The sequence below is a fragment of the Gouania willdenowi genome, chromosome 14 (genome assembly GCF_900634775.1).
Source record: "Gouania willdenowi chromosome 14, fGouWil2.1, whole genome shotgun sequence".
In the NCBI taxonomy this organism is placed as follows: Eukaryota; Metazoa; Chordata; class Actinopteri; order Blenniiformes; family Gobiesocidae; genus Gouania; species Gouania willdenowi.
The window spans coordinates 7,113,312-7,131,489 of record NC_041057.1 but is presented as its reverse complement, the minus strand read 5'-3'; the positions used below and the strand labels follow the sequence as shown (position 1 = coordinate 7,131,489).

General features: G+C 40.8%; 1 protein-coding gene across 1 annotated transcript; it reads right to left on the bottom strand.

Annotated features, from left to right (window-relative positions):
- Window positions 1-214: 214 nt before the first annotated feature.
- Window positions 215-17,353, bottom strand: hunk (hormonally up-regulated Neu-associated kinase). The gene is made up of 9 exons (XM_028467507.1): window positions 16,920-17,353; window positions 13,856-14,148; window positions 13,183-13,238; window positions 12,915-13,050; window positions 12,692-12,819; window positions 12,090-12,216; window positions 11,826-11,994; window positions 11,539-11,701; window positions 215-2,423 (listed from the first exon to the last, which is right to left on the bottom strand). Exons 1-9 carry the CDS (start codon window positions 17,136-17,138, stop codon window positions 1,672-1,674), a joined length of 2,043 nt encoding a protein of 680 aa, XP_028323308.1. The 5' UTR covers window positions 17,139-17,353; the 3' UTR covers window positions 215-1,671.
- Window positions 17,354-18,178: the final 825 nt, after the last annotated feature.

The window sequence follows — 18,178 nt, the reverse complement described above, 5'->3', positions numbered from 1 at the left end:
CATTTGGACCTACTGTATGTTTTATAATGGCGATTTAATTTTTTTTCCAAACATTTAAAGTGCGACTGATCATAGTACCATAATCAGGATCACTGATCCAGATCACAGCCAATGTCTCTTGGCAGGAACACAAATTTGTTTTAGTTTGTGTTTCTGTTGTTTTAAAAAAAAAGTAATGAGTGTAAGTTGTGAAGGAAACCAGACACACCAGAGATTCAATATAAATATTTAAAATACTTTATACAGCATAGAAATCTCTTTGACAGTCAAACAAATCCGTCCATTATAAAATGTTATAAAAAGAACCCCCTCCCCCAAGTGTGTAACAAACTCAGTATCACGTAGGAAAAAAAAAGTTACACAGACAACAATTGCAAAATTTAACAGTAAAGTCTGACTCATGCAATTTTTTATTTGTACAGGATGGATTTCAACAAGTTTGTTTTTAACAGACTCAGAGTTCCTTGGAAGCCTTATCTTGAGGAAGTCATTTCAGAATTCCCAAGAAGCGACAGGAACAACAGATTTTTTTTAAAACAGGTTTCACATTTCACACTGCGAGCTCTTGGAAAATACTCAGCATTGCAGGTAACACTAAAGACTATTGCACAAATTACAACTTTAAGACATAAGGAAGTGAATTGTTTTCAAAGGTGTGGCATGAGCTCAGAAGCAGTTCTTAACCCCCTTTCAAGCCCTCTGCCTTTGGTGAGGTTATTCGTTAAATAAGGCTTTTGATGTTGTTTTCATCAGGTTTTTTTTTCATCTTTTTTTATTCCAAAAAACTCACTACAAACAGGTCTGACCTGGTGTAACAAAGATTTCACAGTTTTTCTGTGGCTCTTAAGAGGTCGTGTCATTCTCAAAAAGTTAGTTTACAAATTTCATATATTAAAAAAGTGAGAGAATGGCTCTACTTGTTTCACTTACGTCTGTCTCTTATGCTACTATCAAGGCTTTGAATGCAACAATACTGCATGTTACAACTGCCCGATCCTCTTCATTTACGTGAGAATAATGCAGTGAGGTAAGAGATGGTAAACACTATTGTTACTATCAGTTTTGGTTTTAAGAATAGTGCAGTGAGCAAGTCCATCCAGTCAGCATTTAGGATATACAATAGTGCCAGCTGACTGGAAGTCAGTGGCTATCATACAAAGTTTCCCACAGAGACAAAACATTTAGACATGTAACCAGGGTCAGGGTATATGTTGGGATCTGTTAGCTGGTGGGAATCAGTATTCTGCTCAATTAGTAACCAGTTACAGGACAAATTACACATGTGAGTATCACTTACTCCATCTATATTACAATGTTTAGTGTGTTTCTAGGACTGTGTGTGGGTACATTTGTTTGCAACACTAACGTGGCATGATACATGTGTCTATATCTAGGACAGGGTGAAGTTTAGTCATTGCTTAGGTGTCAGCGCTTAGTCTCATCTTCTTAATGTCACCGCCACTTATTACATAACCGAGGAAGTGAGGAGATAATCTCGTCCCTTCAATAGTAGTTTTTTTCTAAATATCTCATTTCCTTTTAAAAAAAAAGTGGCACAGTTGCAATAAAGGGACAGTCAAAAGGCCGCTCCGGAAGACCTCTCCAACTTGATGAAAAATGTTTGGAAGGGGCCTTATGTTCAGTCCGTCTATCATCTGCTGTCTTGACTTCTCAACAAAGAGTTTTTAGTGCACCTGATGCACAGAGGAGGGTTTGCATCGGGTAAGGTGGAGGCGACACCAATTCTTCAACGACTTGCTGTGGTCGAAAAGAGAACGGCTGCAATTGAACCTTCTTCTTCAGGATCTGTCCCACTCCCATCGAGGGGTACTTGCTACGATGAGTTGGGCTCTCAGGGTCACTGCTATTGCTGCTGTTGGAAGGTGGACTGAATGCCGAACATGGGTTGAGAGCACTGAATGCAGACTTTGGAGGACTGAAAGCTGAGCTTCCGGGGGGGCTTCCCACAGTGCTTGGAGGGCTTCCACTGGTGTCAGATGAACCACACCAATCTGAGGAGAGACTCTTCTTGGGCTGTGGGTTAACAATAAGAACAGGAGGACTGGGAATGGTGGCTTTTTTCAAGTAAGAGGAGTCGGGTTGGAAGGCAGAGACGTGGCGGGGTGGGGACAGAGTCCCATTGGTCAGCTTGTACCAGGGTGTGGATGGTGTGTCTTCCATTTGCTCAGCTTTGGCAAGCGAGCCAAATGAGTGCATGCCTATTGGGGATGGGGCTGGTGGCGCGGGAATGTTGTGTTCTGGACTTGTGTTGACTTGTGGTAGCGTGGCCAAACGCCTTCGTTGTGGTGGGGAGTTGGGAAATAGAGGATGGATTTCCAGATATTCCATAGAAGACGAAGCAACTGTTCCAGGTGGTGCCAGAGGGGAATTACGATGGCCACCAGTTATGGCACGCAAAAGACCTGCGGAGAAAATGCGAAATTTTCACTCATTAAAAATGGCATGTTATTTTCCTTTCACAAAGGAACTTGTTTGAATGCATTTGACTTTTTGCACCTCACCTAACCTGTATCAAGCCCCTTTTGGCATGTTGACAGCAGAACAACCTATAGACTTCTATTGTTCCGCCCATAGTAAAGGTGTATTTGACAAGAGTAATCATTAAAATGTCATAATTCATCTGTAATATTAATGCATAAACGGTTAACATGTTAAAATAGTTTCTACACAGTCAGCATTGGTTCATCTGTATTTTGGTTTGAAGGCGCAGCCTGTCGTTGCAAAGCATTATGGGTAGCAGAAGCTATATTCTGTTGGAGAACAACATGGTGCTATTAAGCCTCCTTGTGAATGACCAACCTGCTCCTCCTGTGTGTTAACTCTTTATCTACACCTTCGTAAGCAATGCCTGCAAGTTATGTGTTTGTGCAGCTTTATTAGTGTTTTAAGAGTCAATTCAGAGATCATTTTTTGTTTGTTTTGTGAAGCTAAGCCTTTTTTCTTTGCATTTATTTATGCAGCAAGATGCTTATTTATATCTTATTTGTTATTTCAGTTTCACTCGTCATTTTTTAAGAGTCCGCAAAACTTAAAGCTGTCTGTAATAAAAGGAGCAAGACGCTCAGCTTCCTGGCTCACGAAAATCGAGTTTGGCTTACTGTTGATCTTCGTTCACATACACAGTATCCAATGTGTAGTGATAACAGTATAGTGAAAAGTCATATCAGCAGTTGGTGAAAGATAAAACTCACAACACAGCAATGGACAATGAACAAGAGGAGAAGGCAGAATAAAAGGCCATCTCCGGAGCCAAAGCACCATCCAAAGCTAGCTCCAGCTCCAAACACTCAATCATCAAATCTTCTAGGTCCAGCGTACTAGAAGCAGCCATCTTAGCATGAGCCTCTGCAGAAGCCACAAATGCTAAAGCCTCATACAGTAAGAGAAAGTTAGAAATAAAAAAAAACAACAAGCAAAGCTAGAATTGTATTTAGAGATGCTAGAGATAGAGAAAGAAGCAGCTGCAGCTAAAGCAAAAGCAGAAGTCCTAGAAGCTGCTGCAGCTGCTGAACAAGGTGAAAGACAAAGTGTAAAGAGCAGAGTTTCATCAGAAGTTGTCGAGCAGAGAACCTTGGAGTATGTGCAACATCAAACTCAGCTAAAGTCACAGGTGCAAAAAAAACACCTGAATTCGAACTAAGAGTATCCCTCTGTTCCAAGAAAGTGTATGTGAAAAATGAAGCTCCTGACACAATGAAAGATTATGCCAAACCGAACAGTTACTACGCTTCCCACAATAGTGACCCACCTATGGCAGACTTCGCTAGATTCCTCGCTCGCAGAGAGTTAATCACAACAGGGCTCTTTAAGTTTGATGACACCCCCGAAAACTTTAGAGCATGGCAGTCGTTATTCCTGAATGCAACCGAAGATGTCAACCTCACATACAGCCAGAAGTTAGACCTCCTAGTCAAATGGCTCGGTAAAGAGTCCTCAGAGCACGTTAAAAGAATCAGAGCCATCTACTTTACTAACCCAAAGGCTGCCCTCCAGTTGTCTTGGGATAGGTTAGACAAATGTTATGCTACACCAGAGGTAGTAGAAAATGCCTTATTGAAAGACTAGACAACTTCCCTCTCCTTACAAACAGAGACAATGTAAAACTCAGGGAGTTTGGAGATTTGCTCTTAGAGCTGCAGGTTGCTGCTTATATCCCAGGTCTTGCCGACCTCGACACACCCCGTGGTGTAATCCCATAGTCGAGAAACTGCCGCTAAGCTTGCAAGATAAATGGCTGCACACAAATTTTCGAATTACAAACAAAAATATATGATTTCTGCATCATGATTATCAGTGTTAGGAATTACGGCGTTTAAAGTAACGGTGTTAGGTAACGGCGTTTGTTTTTCAGTAACGGGGTAATCTAACTAATTACTTTTTACGCCGTTACAACGCCGTTATCGTTACTGAACGTTAAATGCGGTGCGTTACATGCATTGATTAAATAAAATGTTATCCGAAGGCATCCCCGGCTTCTGACTCGACTTGTGAGGAGGCGGGTTAAAAACAAGGTGAGCGATTATGATTGGCTTAGGCGGCATCATGTTTCATGGTAGCCAATCAGAGCCAGCGTTTTTACACATGTGCCAGCAAGAAGAGGCGGGTTAAAAACAAGGTGAGCGATTATGATTGGCTACGGCGACGTGCCAGCACACCCGACACACACACACACTACAAATTGGATGAAGCAGCAGAGATGGTGAGCGTGGCGCAGTCTGATGAAAAGTTGACATTTTTAAGGTGACGATACAAACACTACTTTAAATTAATTGTGGTCAAAGGCAAGAACGTGTATGTGGTGTTCATTATATCCAGGAGAGAAGACTTTGTCCACATCTGTTGTAAGCAACTCAAATTTAATGAAGCACCTCACGACACACGCATCTAAAAAATGTGAATTCTTTGACATAGAGCAACTTTTTTTTTTTTTTTTAATAGTAACGCAAATAGTTACTTTCCTTGGTAATGAGTTACTTTTGATATAGAGTAATTTAGTTACTAACGCAGTTACTTTTTTGAACAAGCCCCAAGACAATATACGCCACCTGAGGTAACGTCACCGTGCACCGAGATTTGCGGTGAAGGCTGTATTCCACGTTCTTGCTCAAAAGTATGTCTTGTTTGAATTTTCACACAATGTTCCGTTAAGATGTACGTAATCCTGGACAATCAGAGTAATAGCTCACTGGCCCGTCCCGAATTCTTTGAGCTATTTGGGATCAAAGTTAGCCCTCTCACTTACCATATGAGAACGTGTGCCGGTTTAAATGAACTGCTTGGCAGAAAAGCATTGAGTTTCCAAATTGAGCCAGTAGGTGGAGGTCCACGTCTAGACCTCCCCCCTCTCATTGAATGTAATGAGATAGTGTTCAACAGAGAGGAAATACCTACTCCTGAATTCACACCCACTTGAAACATCTCGCTCCTCTCATTCCCAAGTACGATCCAGACTCTCAGATAGCAGTTTTACCAGGCAGAGACATTATACAAGTCCACAAAGCACGGCGACAAGTCAACAGACCCCATAATGCTCTCTTTGCAGAGCCTGGACCTAGGCTGGGTAATCGTGGGGGAAGTGTGCCTCGGTGCTCATACGGCAACTGTCGATGTCTATAAAACTCACATGCTGTCAACTTCTACTGCAATAGTAAAGTGGTCCTTGGGTACATTTGCAATGATTCCAGGCGCTTCTATATCAATGTACATAACCGCGTTCATTGTATACGTCAGTCCACATCTCCTGAACAGTGGCACTACGTCACATTACCAAATCTGACCAGTGATGACATGTATAGCCGCATGTCATCACTGGTATCAATTATAAAAATCTGAAAAAAATTAAAATCTCAAATCTAGAAACACCAAAACATAAAACCATTAGATGTGCTCTATTAAATATTAGATCACTGAGATCCAAATCTCTACTAGTAAATGACCTTATCTCAGAAAATAACTTTGATTTATTCTGTTTAACTGAAACATGGCTGTATCAAGATGAATATGTTAGTTTAAATGAAGCCACTCCTCCCAGTCATTTAAATACTCATATGCCACGAGACATAGGCTGTGGAGGTGGTGTAGCAGCTATTTATCATTCCTCTCTCCTAATCTATCCTAAACCAAAGGCCAGTTACACTTCCCTTGAAAGCCTCTAAATTTATCTCATACCGAATGAAAAACCTGCCAGCCAGTCTTTTTTGTGATAATTTACCGTCCTCCAGGCCCTTATTCTGAATTTCTATTAGAATTCTCTGAGTTTATATCAAACTTAGTCCTCAGTTCTGATAAAATACTGATAGTAGGAGATTTTAATATCCATGTTGACAAAGATAGTGATAGCCTGAGCTCAGCCTTTATGTCCCTAATAGACTCAGTTGGCTTTTTTCAAACTATTAATGAAGCTACTCATTGTTTAAATCATACTCTTGATCTTGTTCTAACAAATGGCCTTGATATTAATTAACTAAAAGTCTACCCTGAAAATCTTCTATCAGATCACTTTTTAATATCTTTTAACATTATCCTAGAGGATCTCGCACTGTGCAATAAAATAGTTACGAGTAGAAATCTGTCCAATAGTGCTGTGGCTAAATTTAAAGAGGCCATTCCTGCTGCCTTAAACTCAGTGCACCATCCAATAAATAACTATGACATTAATTATAACCCCTCTCAACTGGATCTGCTTGTCGATAGCTCTGCTAGTCTACTAAAATCCACCTTGGACTCAATTGCCCCATTGAGGGAAAAAACTATTAAACGTCAGAGGAAAGCTCCGTGGTTTAGCTCTGAAACTCACACACTCAAACAAACAACCCGTAAATTAGAGAGAATGTGGCGCTCCAATAAAACAGAGAAGTCACGAATACTCTGGCAAGAAAGCCATAGTAAATACATGACAGCCTTACGACATAGTCGATCTACATGTATATCTAATCTTCCTTTTATTTCAAAGGTTCTTGAGAAAGTTGTGGCGGCTCAGCTCTGTGACTTCCTTCAAAACAACAACCTGTTCGAGGACTTCCAGTCAGGTTTTAGAGCTCAACACAGCACAGAGACTGCTGTAGTTAAAGTAACTAATGATCTACTCTAGGCTTCAGATGAAGGACGACTCTCAGTGCTGGTTTTATTAGATCTTAGTGCAGCTTTTGACACTATAGATCACTATATTCTACTAGAGAGATTAGAGGAATTACTTGGAATCACAGGGACTGCCCTAAACTGGTGTAAGTCCTACCTATCTGATAGGTACCAGTTTGTACACGTGAATAATAAGTCTTCTGTGTACACTAAAGTAAGCTACGGGGTTCCTCAGGGCTCTGTGCTAGGTCCAATCCTCTTCTGTATCTATATGATCCCCCTTGGTAATGTTATGAGAAAATACTCTGTTAACTTTCACTGCTATGCTGATGATACCCAACTGTATGTATCAATGAAGCCAGGTGAGACAAATCATCTAAACTTGAGGCCTGTCTAAAGGACATTAGGGCCTGGATGGACCAAAATTTTCTTCTTCTTAACTCAGACAAGACTGAGGTCATTGTACTGGGCCCACGACACCTTAGAGAAACCTATGCTAGCCTAACTGCCCTAAATGGCATTACTCTGGCACGAAGCACAACTGTTAGAAACCTTGGGGTTCTATTTGATCAGGATTTATCCTTCAACTCTCACATAAAACAAACTTCAAGAACTGCCTTCTTTCATCTCCGTAACATTGCTAAAATCAGATCTATCCTGTCTCAGGGCGACGCCGAAAAGCTAGTCCATGCTTTTGTTACCTCTCGACTGGATTATTGTAATTCTCTTTTAGTAGGCTGCCCGAGCAAGTCGCTTAAGACACTTCAGCTGGTTCAAAATGCTGCAGCACGTGTACTGACTAAAACTAGGAGAAGAGATCACATTACTCCTGTATTAGCCTCTCTGCATAAAATATAGAATAGAATTCAAGATTCTTCTTCTCACTTATAAAGCCCTAAATGGACAGGCACCAGTCTATCTCAAGGAGCTTGTAGTGCCATACAATCCCCCCAGAACACTACGCTCTCAAAATGCTGGACTACTCGTTGTTCCATTTGTCTCTAAAAGTAGTATAGGAGGAAGAGCTTTCAGTTATCAGGCCCCACTTCTCTGGAACCATCTACCAACCATGGTTTGGGGGGCAGACACCCTCTCTACCTTTAAGGTTAGGCTCAAAACATTCCTCTTTGGTAAAGCTTTTAGTTAGGAACCAGCTCATAGCTCATAGTTAAGATGCAATAGGCATAGACTGTCGGTGGGGGGGTCTGGCATGCTCGGTTGGAGAGAGGTTGGAGAGGGCGTTAAGAGAGAGGTCATTTAGGTTAGAAAGGGACCGGAGAGGGTCCCATTCCTCTCTCAAACACTCCCTCTATGTCTGCTTCTTCCCTTGTGTGTTTGCTCCTGTACTCCTTCTGGCTTTTGTCTTGCAGGTCCGTGGGATCCTCGGTGTGGAGTTACAGAGTCACAACAACTCTGTCTCCACCCTTTCCTCTGCACACACCCAACACAGCATAACGTGGATGGCTGTTCATCATAGGAATGGGATCCACACAAGGTTCCTGCTGCTTAACAGAAGGTTTTCCTTGCCGCCATGATGAATTCATGTTGGGTGTGGGATACATATGTATGTGTATATACGTATATATGCATATGTGTGCATCCATAAAATGAAGAGTCCGTCCTTAAGACTGCTCTACTGTAAAGTGTCTTGAGATACCATTGGTTATGATTTGGCGCTCTACAAATAAAAGATTGATTGATTGATTAGAGCAAAACCCAGCCAATCTCGCTACCAGGTCAATACCTGCATCACAACTCATGGACACTATTCAATTAATTTCAATTCAACTTTATTTATATAGCGCAAATTACAACAAAGTCATCTCAAATTGCTTAGCAAAAAAATAGTCCATAGAAAAATAGAGTCCCTTAAACCACAGATTTTCTTTACAAACTACTTGAACTTGAAACACACGAACCCTTCAAGTTGATCAAGCCTGAAGTAGACACTGAAATCAGACAAGTTGTTACTTTCGTGACAAACATTCAGAAAAATTGACTCTCGCCAGAACGCTTCACTGGTACATGCCTTTGCACTCCTAAATCATAAAACAACTCAACAAAACACTCATGGAGAGGCTGGCATCAGTGTAGCAAGCCTTGCACCCCAGAGGAACAGGTTGCCAGCAGTAGCCTCATTCTTCAGTATGTTCAAGGGACGCTTTTCATAACGAGCATGCCACTCTCAATGACAATCAAACTGTCCACAGCTGGAGTCCAATGGTTGCTCTCGATCCCTTTCTGAGTGAAGGCCTCATCAAAGTTGGAGGTCACCTCAAACATGTTTCATTGAACACAGCATCCAAAAATCCATTCATTCTCCCAAGCAAGCATCACGTGACCAAACTGCTTGTCCGACACTATCATGCAAAAGTCGCGCATCAAGGGAGGGAGTTCACAGAAAGTGCAATTAGACAAGCTGGACTCTGGATCATAGGTTGCAAAAGACTGGTCTCGTCCATCATCCACCATTGTGTAATGTGCAGGAAGCTCAGAGGGAAATTGGAGATTCAGAAAATGGCAGACCTCCCATCCGAGAACCTTCAAACGTGCCCTCCATTTTCATATGTTGGATTAGACGTGTTCGGCCCATGGTCAGTAGTGACTCAGTGTACTTGAGGCGGTGCAGCACAAAGCAAAAGGTGGGCAATACTTTTTACGTGTATGACCACAAGAGGCGTATATATTGAAGTCATTGAGTCTATAGACACTTGCAGCTGCATAAATGCAATATGCAGATTCTTTGCAAATACGAGGCCCAGCAAAGCAACTGTGATCTGACAAGAGGTACTAATTTCATTGCAGCTAGCGTGGAGCTAGACATGGCACAACCAAACAAGAACCCTCCCAACAATGTCAACTATCTTCATGCCAATGGTTGCACATGAACGCTCAATCCCCTACATGCATCACACATGGGGGGTGTTTGAGAAAGGATGATTAGAGTAACTTGCAGAATACTGGACTCCTGCAAAACAAGCACACGCATCTGACACATGAAGTGCTTTGTACACTAATGGCTGAGGTGTCGTCTATAATCAATGCAAGGCCGTTAGTTCCAATCTCTGCAGATCCTTCCTCACCATTCCTACTATGTCCTGCAATGATTTTCACCCAAAAACCACACGCTCCTCCTCCGCCGAGAGAATTTTGCGGAAAAAACAAGCTCAAAAGCCAGTGAAAACAAGTGCAGACACTTGCAAACAAATTCTGGAGCTGCTGGAGAAACGAATATCTCAACACCTTCCAATCAAGGCATAAGTGGCATACAACACACCTTAACCTCCAGCAAGGAGACGTTATGCTGTTGAAACAAAATCAAGCACCCAGAAACAAATATACAATGGCTAGCATCACATCAACCTTTCCGCGCAGCAATGGAATAGTCAGGACAATCGAAGTGAAGACATCATCTGTGTTTCAAAGACTAACTTGCGTCCTATCTCAGATGTTGTTATGCTCTTGGAAGCCGACAAAACTGATAAAAGATGTTAGTGACATCAGTAATGCCAGGCGAGGAGTGTTCCGCCCATAGTAAAGGTGTATTTAAAAAGTGTAGTCATTAAAATGTCATAATTCATCTGTAATATTAATCCATAAACGGTTAAAATAATTTCTAGTCAGCATTGGTTCATCTGTATTTTATTTTGAAGGCACAGCATGTTGTTGCAAAGCAAATGGGTAGCAGAAGCTGTATTCTGTCTGTCTTTTCTAATTAGCATATGAAAAGATTGTGAAAAAGCACTAGTTAGCCTTTGTGTGAGGCTAAGCCTTTTTTTGCATTTATTTACGCAGCAAGATGCTAATATATATATTATTTGTTATTTCAGTTTCACTCGTCATTTTTTACAAGTCTGCAAAACTTGAAGCTGTCTGTAATAAAAGGAGCAAGACGCTCAGCTTCCCGGCTCACAAAAATGGAGTTTGGCTTACTGTCGATCTTTGCTCACATACAGAGTATCCAACGTGTAGTGATAACAGTATATCTATGTTTCAGAGTAGAGCAATGTTTTATCTCGAAAAACCATCTAAAATCATTATCCAAGTAAGAGAAAAAAGAAGAGAAAAACAGGTACTGTTTTATTTTATTAATCTCTGGTAATTTAAACATATTATACATTTACACAGTACATTGGTTATTTTAGATAAATATGAACATTTGTGTCTTTGCCCCACAATTGACAGGCTTGTTGTCCAGAATCTTTCCTCTCACATGGATTGATTGATTGGAAGGTGGATGGATGGATGGATGGATGAAGGATGAACGGATAGATGGTAGACTAGGAAACTACATGCGAATAAAACAGGTCGTTGTGGTACATGAACATGCGTGCTCATACCCTGTATGAATAAAGGTACATGAAACAGAAACCCGTCACATTTTGGCAAAAAACACACATTGGCTATGAATGGTTCAAAGTACAGGCTTTGAACTCTCACCTGTTTTGTGTTTCTTCTCCTTGTTTGGTCCTTTGCTTACAGCCAGGTAGACAGGAGTCTGTTTCGGGGGGATGGTGAGCTTATCGACATGTTTCCTCCACTGAGTTTGAAAGTATTCATTCTTTTGCTTTTCTCCCTTCTCTTTTTCTTGGAACTGCATTTCCTGAGTAAACGCATCACAGAATCTGTTACTAAATAATTCACCCGAGGCTTTATTGTTTTCCAAGTAAATGTCACCTAAGGGCATGTGACACTTTTAATTGTAAAACGCCAAAGTGATGACTCACCCTGTATTGCTTGGAAAGTCTCTTCATTTTTTTCTTCAGAAGGAAGTAGACAGCCAGAGTGTGGCAGGCCCGATTGGTGAGGACAGCACTTAGGACTTCACTGTGCTTGTAGTCCAGTTTCTCTGTCATGTGTTGCAACACTGTGGGGTTTATTTCTTCTATATGAATCCTTGAGACATAGAAAAAAAGTATTATTCCAAATTCTAAAAACTCAAAATTATTAGAGTGAATGTTTTACACCTTTTTAGTTTAGTTTGTGGCTACCTGTTGAGGATCGGTGCCCCTGTGTTCTTGTTGGCCAGTTGCAGCCATGAGTCCGCCATCACCTGATGGATATTTGGACGCTTGTTTGGGTTGGGCTCAAGAAGTTTCTTCAGAAGGCAGATGCCAGCTAGGAACAGGAAAGGAAGAGTAAACGTTTATAAGGTGCTACTTTTCTCACTCACATGCAAAGGAAAAACACAACAGGCTAATGCATGTTTTACAATCGCATGTTTTGATCCAGTGCCCAACGTCCTTATGATTTATTTTTATTATTATAGCTTCTGTTTGTGCAATGGGGACTACGGAGGTTTGAGCTCCACAATTTACAATGAGGTAATTATACCTTTCTTAGTTATGCCCTGCTTGTGCTGGCGAGTCTCCCAACAGACACACACGTATAGTCCTTGTAGCCAATTTGGCTGAGCATGTTAGAGACATAACATCTTACCAGATTTTGATTTATTACAGTGTCAAAAATGAATGTCAAGGTGATTTTGATTACCTCTTAGCTAAGCACCTAGTTATGCAAATAGTGGCACAAATCTCATGTGCCATAATGACACTACAAATTTATGCATTCTACGGGACCGGAGCAGCCTTACCTGTAGATAGTGAGGGAGGTAGTGGCCTCATCTCTTTGTCCACCATCTTCTGATGCAAGGCTCGCAGGCTGAAAGGTTCCACGCTGAACGGGAGACTCCCAGTTAACATGGCATACATGTTCACGCCACTGGAAGGCAAGATGATCATTTAATTAGCTCATAATGCACTTTTATTTGTTATACACATGCTGGCATACATTTGTATGAAGAAACTGAGACTCACATGGACCAGATATCTACTTTTGGACCATATTTTTTCCTGGAGAGCAGCTCAGGAGCAGCATAGGCTGGACTTCCACACTGGGTGCTGAAAGGGTCTGAGTATCCAAGGATACCAGCGCAGTTGCTTAGGCCAAAATCTAAGTGACAGAACAGAAAAAAATGTCAGTATGTTTGTTATATTCTATATTTATTACCAATAAAATAGACTAAAATAGATTTAGTACATATACAAAATGATTACATGCAAGTGAGTAAAAATGAAAGGTTACCTATGAGCTTTATGTTGTCCTGCTCATCCAATAGGAGGTTTTCTATCTTCAAATCTCTGTGAGACCAAGACACAAAATAAATGTCAGTTTCTGTGTAGGTGGTTTCTATACTAGATAACTTATCTAAGCTGTCATCAACATACAATGCAAAGGTGAGGTCAACAAGAACTTATACCCACATTATCCTCCCAAAGTGGGTCATGCAGATTGTCAGGCTTTATTGTCTTCCTGACAATACACTCCCACTCCCAAAAAACTATTACTAAGTTATCTACATAGGGCATCTCACAATAAAGGAAAACTACTTCCTAGGTATTCCATTTGAAATCTTTTCATATTCCAAGAAAGGGGACTATTGAAGTCCCTAACCTTGTTAGCATTTCTTACTTAGATTACTCTAAACATTAATAGTCAACCCCAATGAGAAAAAAACCTCTTAAAAACACTGACATTATCATACAGAGAGTTCTGTTTTGAAGGATTATTAGTGATGTGCGGAAGGACTTAACCCACACTAAGAGAAAGAGGATCATATCTGACTCATGAGATCTTCGGGTCAGCTTGAACCCATTTATAAACACAAAGCCCTTCCGGGTTTTAAATGCTTGACGACAAGTAATGTACCTAAAAGATTAATGAATAAAAGTTTTTTTTTTTTTTTTAATTGATGTACCTGTGTACCACGCCCGCCCTGTGCAGGTGCTCAATGGCCAGCACCAGCTGCCGAATGTATTTCTGGGTCTCTCGTTCGTCCAGGCGTTTCTTGTCATAGATGCGGTTCAAGAGGTTCCCACCGGGACACAGCTCCATCACTAGATAGTAGCTGTTCTCCGTCTCTAAGATGTCCAGAAGCTGCGTGATGTTGGGGTGACGGATCATCTGCTGGATCTTACCCTCTCTCCTCAGGTTCTTGGTAACATATGAGTCCTTCTTGGCCTTTCGCTTGTCAATTACCTTTACGGCTACCTGAAGAAATACAAGAATTAGAATTAAGAATTAATTAGGCACCAACTTGTGGGCTAAAGTTGGCATTCTGACATACCAAGATGACTAATATTAGAGAATACAGTATCAGAGCACTGCTGCACCCCAACTAAAGAATTTAACTGAGTTCCTGCGTAACAGGTGATAGCGACTCAATCTCCATTGCAGGGTGCATAACTCGACACTGACCTCCTCCCCACAGCTGTTCCCAGTGTGGGACAAGCCCGAGGCTGCTAAGGGAGGAGGGGTGTGAGCTTCTGGAGTTAGTGAACCATCAAGAAGAAGAAGAAAACCAATGTCACCCTATTGGGCAGGCGTCAAAGCCAAATGGGCATCTTTATATCCCCATTTGCCCCACAGTTTAGATGGAGGTAAACACTTAAGAAGCTTCAAGTGACCTCAATTACAATAGAACTGATAATGTTCTAAAACTGATCTGAAAGGCTAAAGGGGTCATTGTTTCTCTTAGAGACGTTCTCGTCTCAGTATCTTCTTTCCACGTGGAAGCAACAGGACATGTCCTTTCATTCAATGACAAACACTTTGCTTCTCTTTGTAGATAATTACATTCAATAACACATCCATCTATTTTATTTCACTGCTCACTCATGTCTCCTTGCACACTGTCTAGACTAGGTTCAAGAGCATGGCCACCATACATAGCAAATCATCCCAAGGAGAGTCCACAGACATGGAAAGGCATGACAAGTGCAACTAATCACCATCTCCATTAAGCAAAATGAAAGTGGTTGTATGTGTGTGTCTTCCTTTTCTTCTGCCCTTCAGCTTGTCTTTCCTTTTTACAATTCTCCTCTAGGCTCTGATATTAATTCATTCACCTCCACAACCCTTTTTATGGATACTAATTAAACCTGGCTGCATGTGTTCATGTGTGTGCGAGGGCACGCCGCTGATAGATGGCTCATGTTTACGACTGAAGGGATGAAGGATGTAATGGGGTGTGGGGAATGCATGGGGGGATGGGACACCGCATTTACAGTAACTCAGTCTATATGGGGATGGGTGGGGTACAAGGGGGGAGGGTTGTGCCCACCCTGCCAGGGGGCTTGTAGGGGGGATTCAGTTGTTTTTCAGGCACCCCTCAGACATGGCAAAGGGGGGGAATGGCGAGTATGGAGGGGAAAGTGGGTTACAGACGTCAAAAACAAGCACATGACCTCACCAGCCCCCTGAATTGACTACCTTATCACCCCAACTCACCATTTTTACCCTCTGCTTTTGAACCCACACGCCACGCCTCCACCCACACCCTACTTTTACATTACATTTCTGGGAATTTTAAACCCCCCCCCCCCCCCCCCGCTTCTATTGTCAATTCCTATTACCCTTTTGCCTGAATACACTCAATGCCCTTTATCCTCTCAGTGCCTGTTGGGTGTATTCAAGTGAATGAGAGAGAGAGAATGAGAGAGCGAGCGCGAGAGAGCATGGTTGTGAGATTGCCAGTGTTTGCATCAGCCTCAACAAAGACAGTGATGACAGACGGCAATTGATCGGAGAGTGTTTTAATTTTCAAATCCCCTGAATTGTGATCAAACCTCATTCCTGTGACATAAGCATCAACTTAATTATATAGTCTGACATTTAGCAGTAATAAAGATTGACACAAAGATATGTAGAAAATACGGTACCTTTATTGTCTGTACATGATTAAATTAACTGATGTTAAAAAAAAGTAGAAAATAAATATTTCACATATGCACAAAGGTACACAACCTGAGAAGATAAAGGCAACCAGTGGCCAACAATTGCCCATATCAAAGCAATGCACTGTCCGATGAATAGTAATGAAGTTAAGTCTATTTATCAACCACATGAGTGCATGTAAGCAGCAATCCACCAATTTCTGCCCCTGTCCCTATCCCTATCAGCTGAATGCATACCACAGGGATGGTGAGGAGGCGGTGAGCTCACCACCTCAAGCAAACAAAGGTTCATATGGTGCACAGCTCACAGCTCATCATTCAACTCACAGTGTTTCCTTTCCTCTCTCTCTCTCTCTCTCTCTCTCACACACACACACAAACACTAACACATTAGGTAAATATTGCCATTGAAGCAGCATTGCTGTCTGCACTGTGCCTATGGATCAAACAGCTGCAGCCCAATGAGCTAATGCTGAGGATATCAACTACAAAAACAGCTGATCACAAGAGATGTTTCACAACTAAAATGGTTGATTGATTTTTTTTTTTTTGTTTGACTGACAGAAAATTGACATTAAAATTTGAAACGACACTTGCTTGACCTGATGCAACCTAAATACATCCACATACAACTTGAATAAAAACAGATCTATTATAGGTGTATTCCCTTTGTTTCAGAACTACAATTACATTAAGAAAATATGTGCATTTATTGACTATTTTACGAACAAAACAACATCTCAACAAAATAGAGTGCTTTCATGTGAAATGTGTACACTTTTGAGAATATTGTTACTTTGTTTTGTTTTTGATTTATGAATCAAAATGTCAATTTCAAGATCACAGAAGTAAAAATACTTGTTAAAAGTTTATTTTTTAAACAATTAATTGTGTTCCAATTATATACCACATTGTAAAAAAATAAAAAATACAAAAAAAAAATACAAAAATTGGTCAACACAGATACAGCCTCATTCAATTGAATTAACAATACAAAAACAGACTGACCAAAAAAAAAACAAAAAAAAAAAAAAACACACACAATGTAAATAATATGATATTTTTGCGGTGTTGCGGGTGTCTTACCTTTTCTCCGGTTAAAGCATGGAGACCTTCTCTAACTTTGGCGAAGGATCCTTCTCCCAGTTTCCTCCCGATCAGGTAGTTTCCCACCCGTTTGGTGTGGTAAAAGTTATTAAGGATGTCTGCGGCAGGACTGCATAGTGAAGCCGGGAGGGTGCATTCATCTTCGGCACTATTTGGGGTTTTACCCTCATTTGACGCCCGGCTTTTATCCACAACCATATCCGCAACTGTGCACACTCAGCAGTTTCCAAAAGATGTCTCAGCTTAGATTAAAATGACAGAAAATCTCACACTCGGGGATGATGGAGAGGTTTTGTGGCGTGCACTGACGGCTATCCTGTACTAATACTTAAATACTAAATCTGAGGTAGACTACAGTAACATGCGTCCCGATCTCCACCTTTAACCAAGCTGAGGTGACTGGTTCCCGACGGCGTGCGTTTCCACTTTTAAAGTGACTTTCCCGGTCCTCTAAAGGGGGCGTTTCTCATCTGAAAGTTGGGAAAAAAAATAAAAAAACGTAAGGTGGGAGCTGAGGTTAGTCTCTGGCCAATCAGAGAGGGTGGGCGGAGTTCGCTCACAGACGCAAAAAAAAAAAAAAAGGTGTTTCAACTCAGTTAGTGGGAGTGTTGACCACGCCCCCTACGTTTGGGATGAATGGCGCATGTCCTCATGCCGCACTCGATGTAAACAAGCATGGACAAAGAATGCACTTGTGGAAAATAGATTTAACACAATAAGATTAATTTATCACCAGTGCTATTTAACTAAATCATTGTGACTGCGTGTGAACCGCGTACTATAGTTTACTCAATGAACTACTCTTGTATTTATCTGTATTATATTTGTATATTGTACATTTGTATTTTATTTTCCTGGAGGTGTGCACTTGTGTTCAACCAATATTTAATTAACAGTCTTTTATTTAATTATGAACGTTTTTATTTTATTGTATTTAATTTAATTTCATTTCATTTCATTTTATAAGTCTTAGTGTTTCTTCTTTTCATTCGATATACTCAAAAAGAAGCAATTTCCCCCTGGGATACATAAAGTATATCTGATTCTGATATACTGTAGGTGGGGGTTACATCAGAAACTGTTTTATTTTATTTTATTTTATTTTATGTTGTACTATAAACTCAATTCAAGTTGTCATCGAGTGTGATTGTGTTTTTATTTTATTTTTTTAATTTTACATACAGGTCCATACAAAATATTAAAAACATGAAATAGTTTTTTTCAATTAAAACAAGCGT

Excerpts from the sequence above, each read along its gene's own strand:
- hunk (XM_028467507.1), bottom strand. The coding sequence starts at position 17,138 with ATGGTTGTGGATAAAAGCCGGGCGTCAAATGAGGGTAAAACCCCAAAT. Across the intron at positions 11,995-12,089 it reads GGGGCACCGATCCTCAACAG|GATTCATATAGAAGAAATAA; the intron begins GTAGCCACAAAC and ends CTATGTCTCAAG. Across the intron at positions 2,424-11,538 it reads GGAGAAGAAACACAAAACAG|GTCTTTTGCGTGCCATAACT; the intron begins GTGAGAGTTCAA and ends TTTTCTCCGCAG.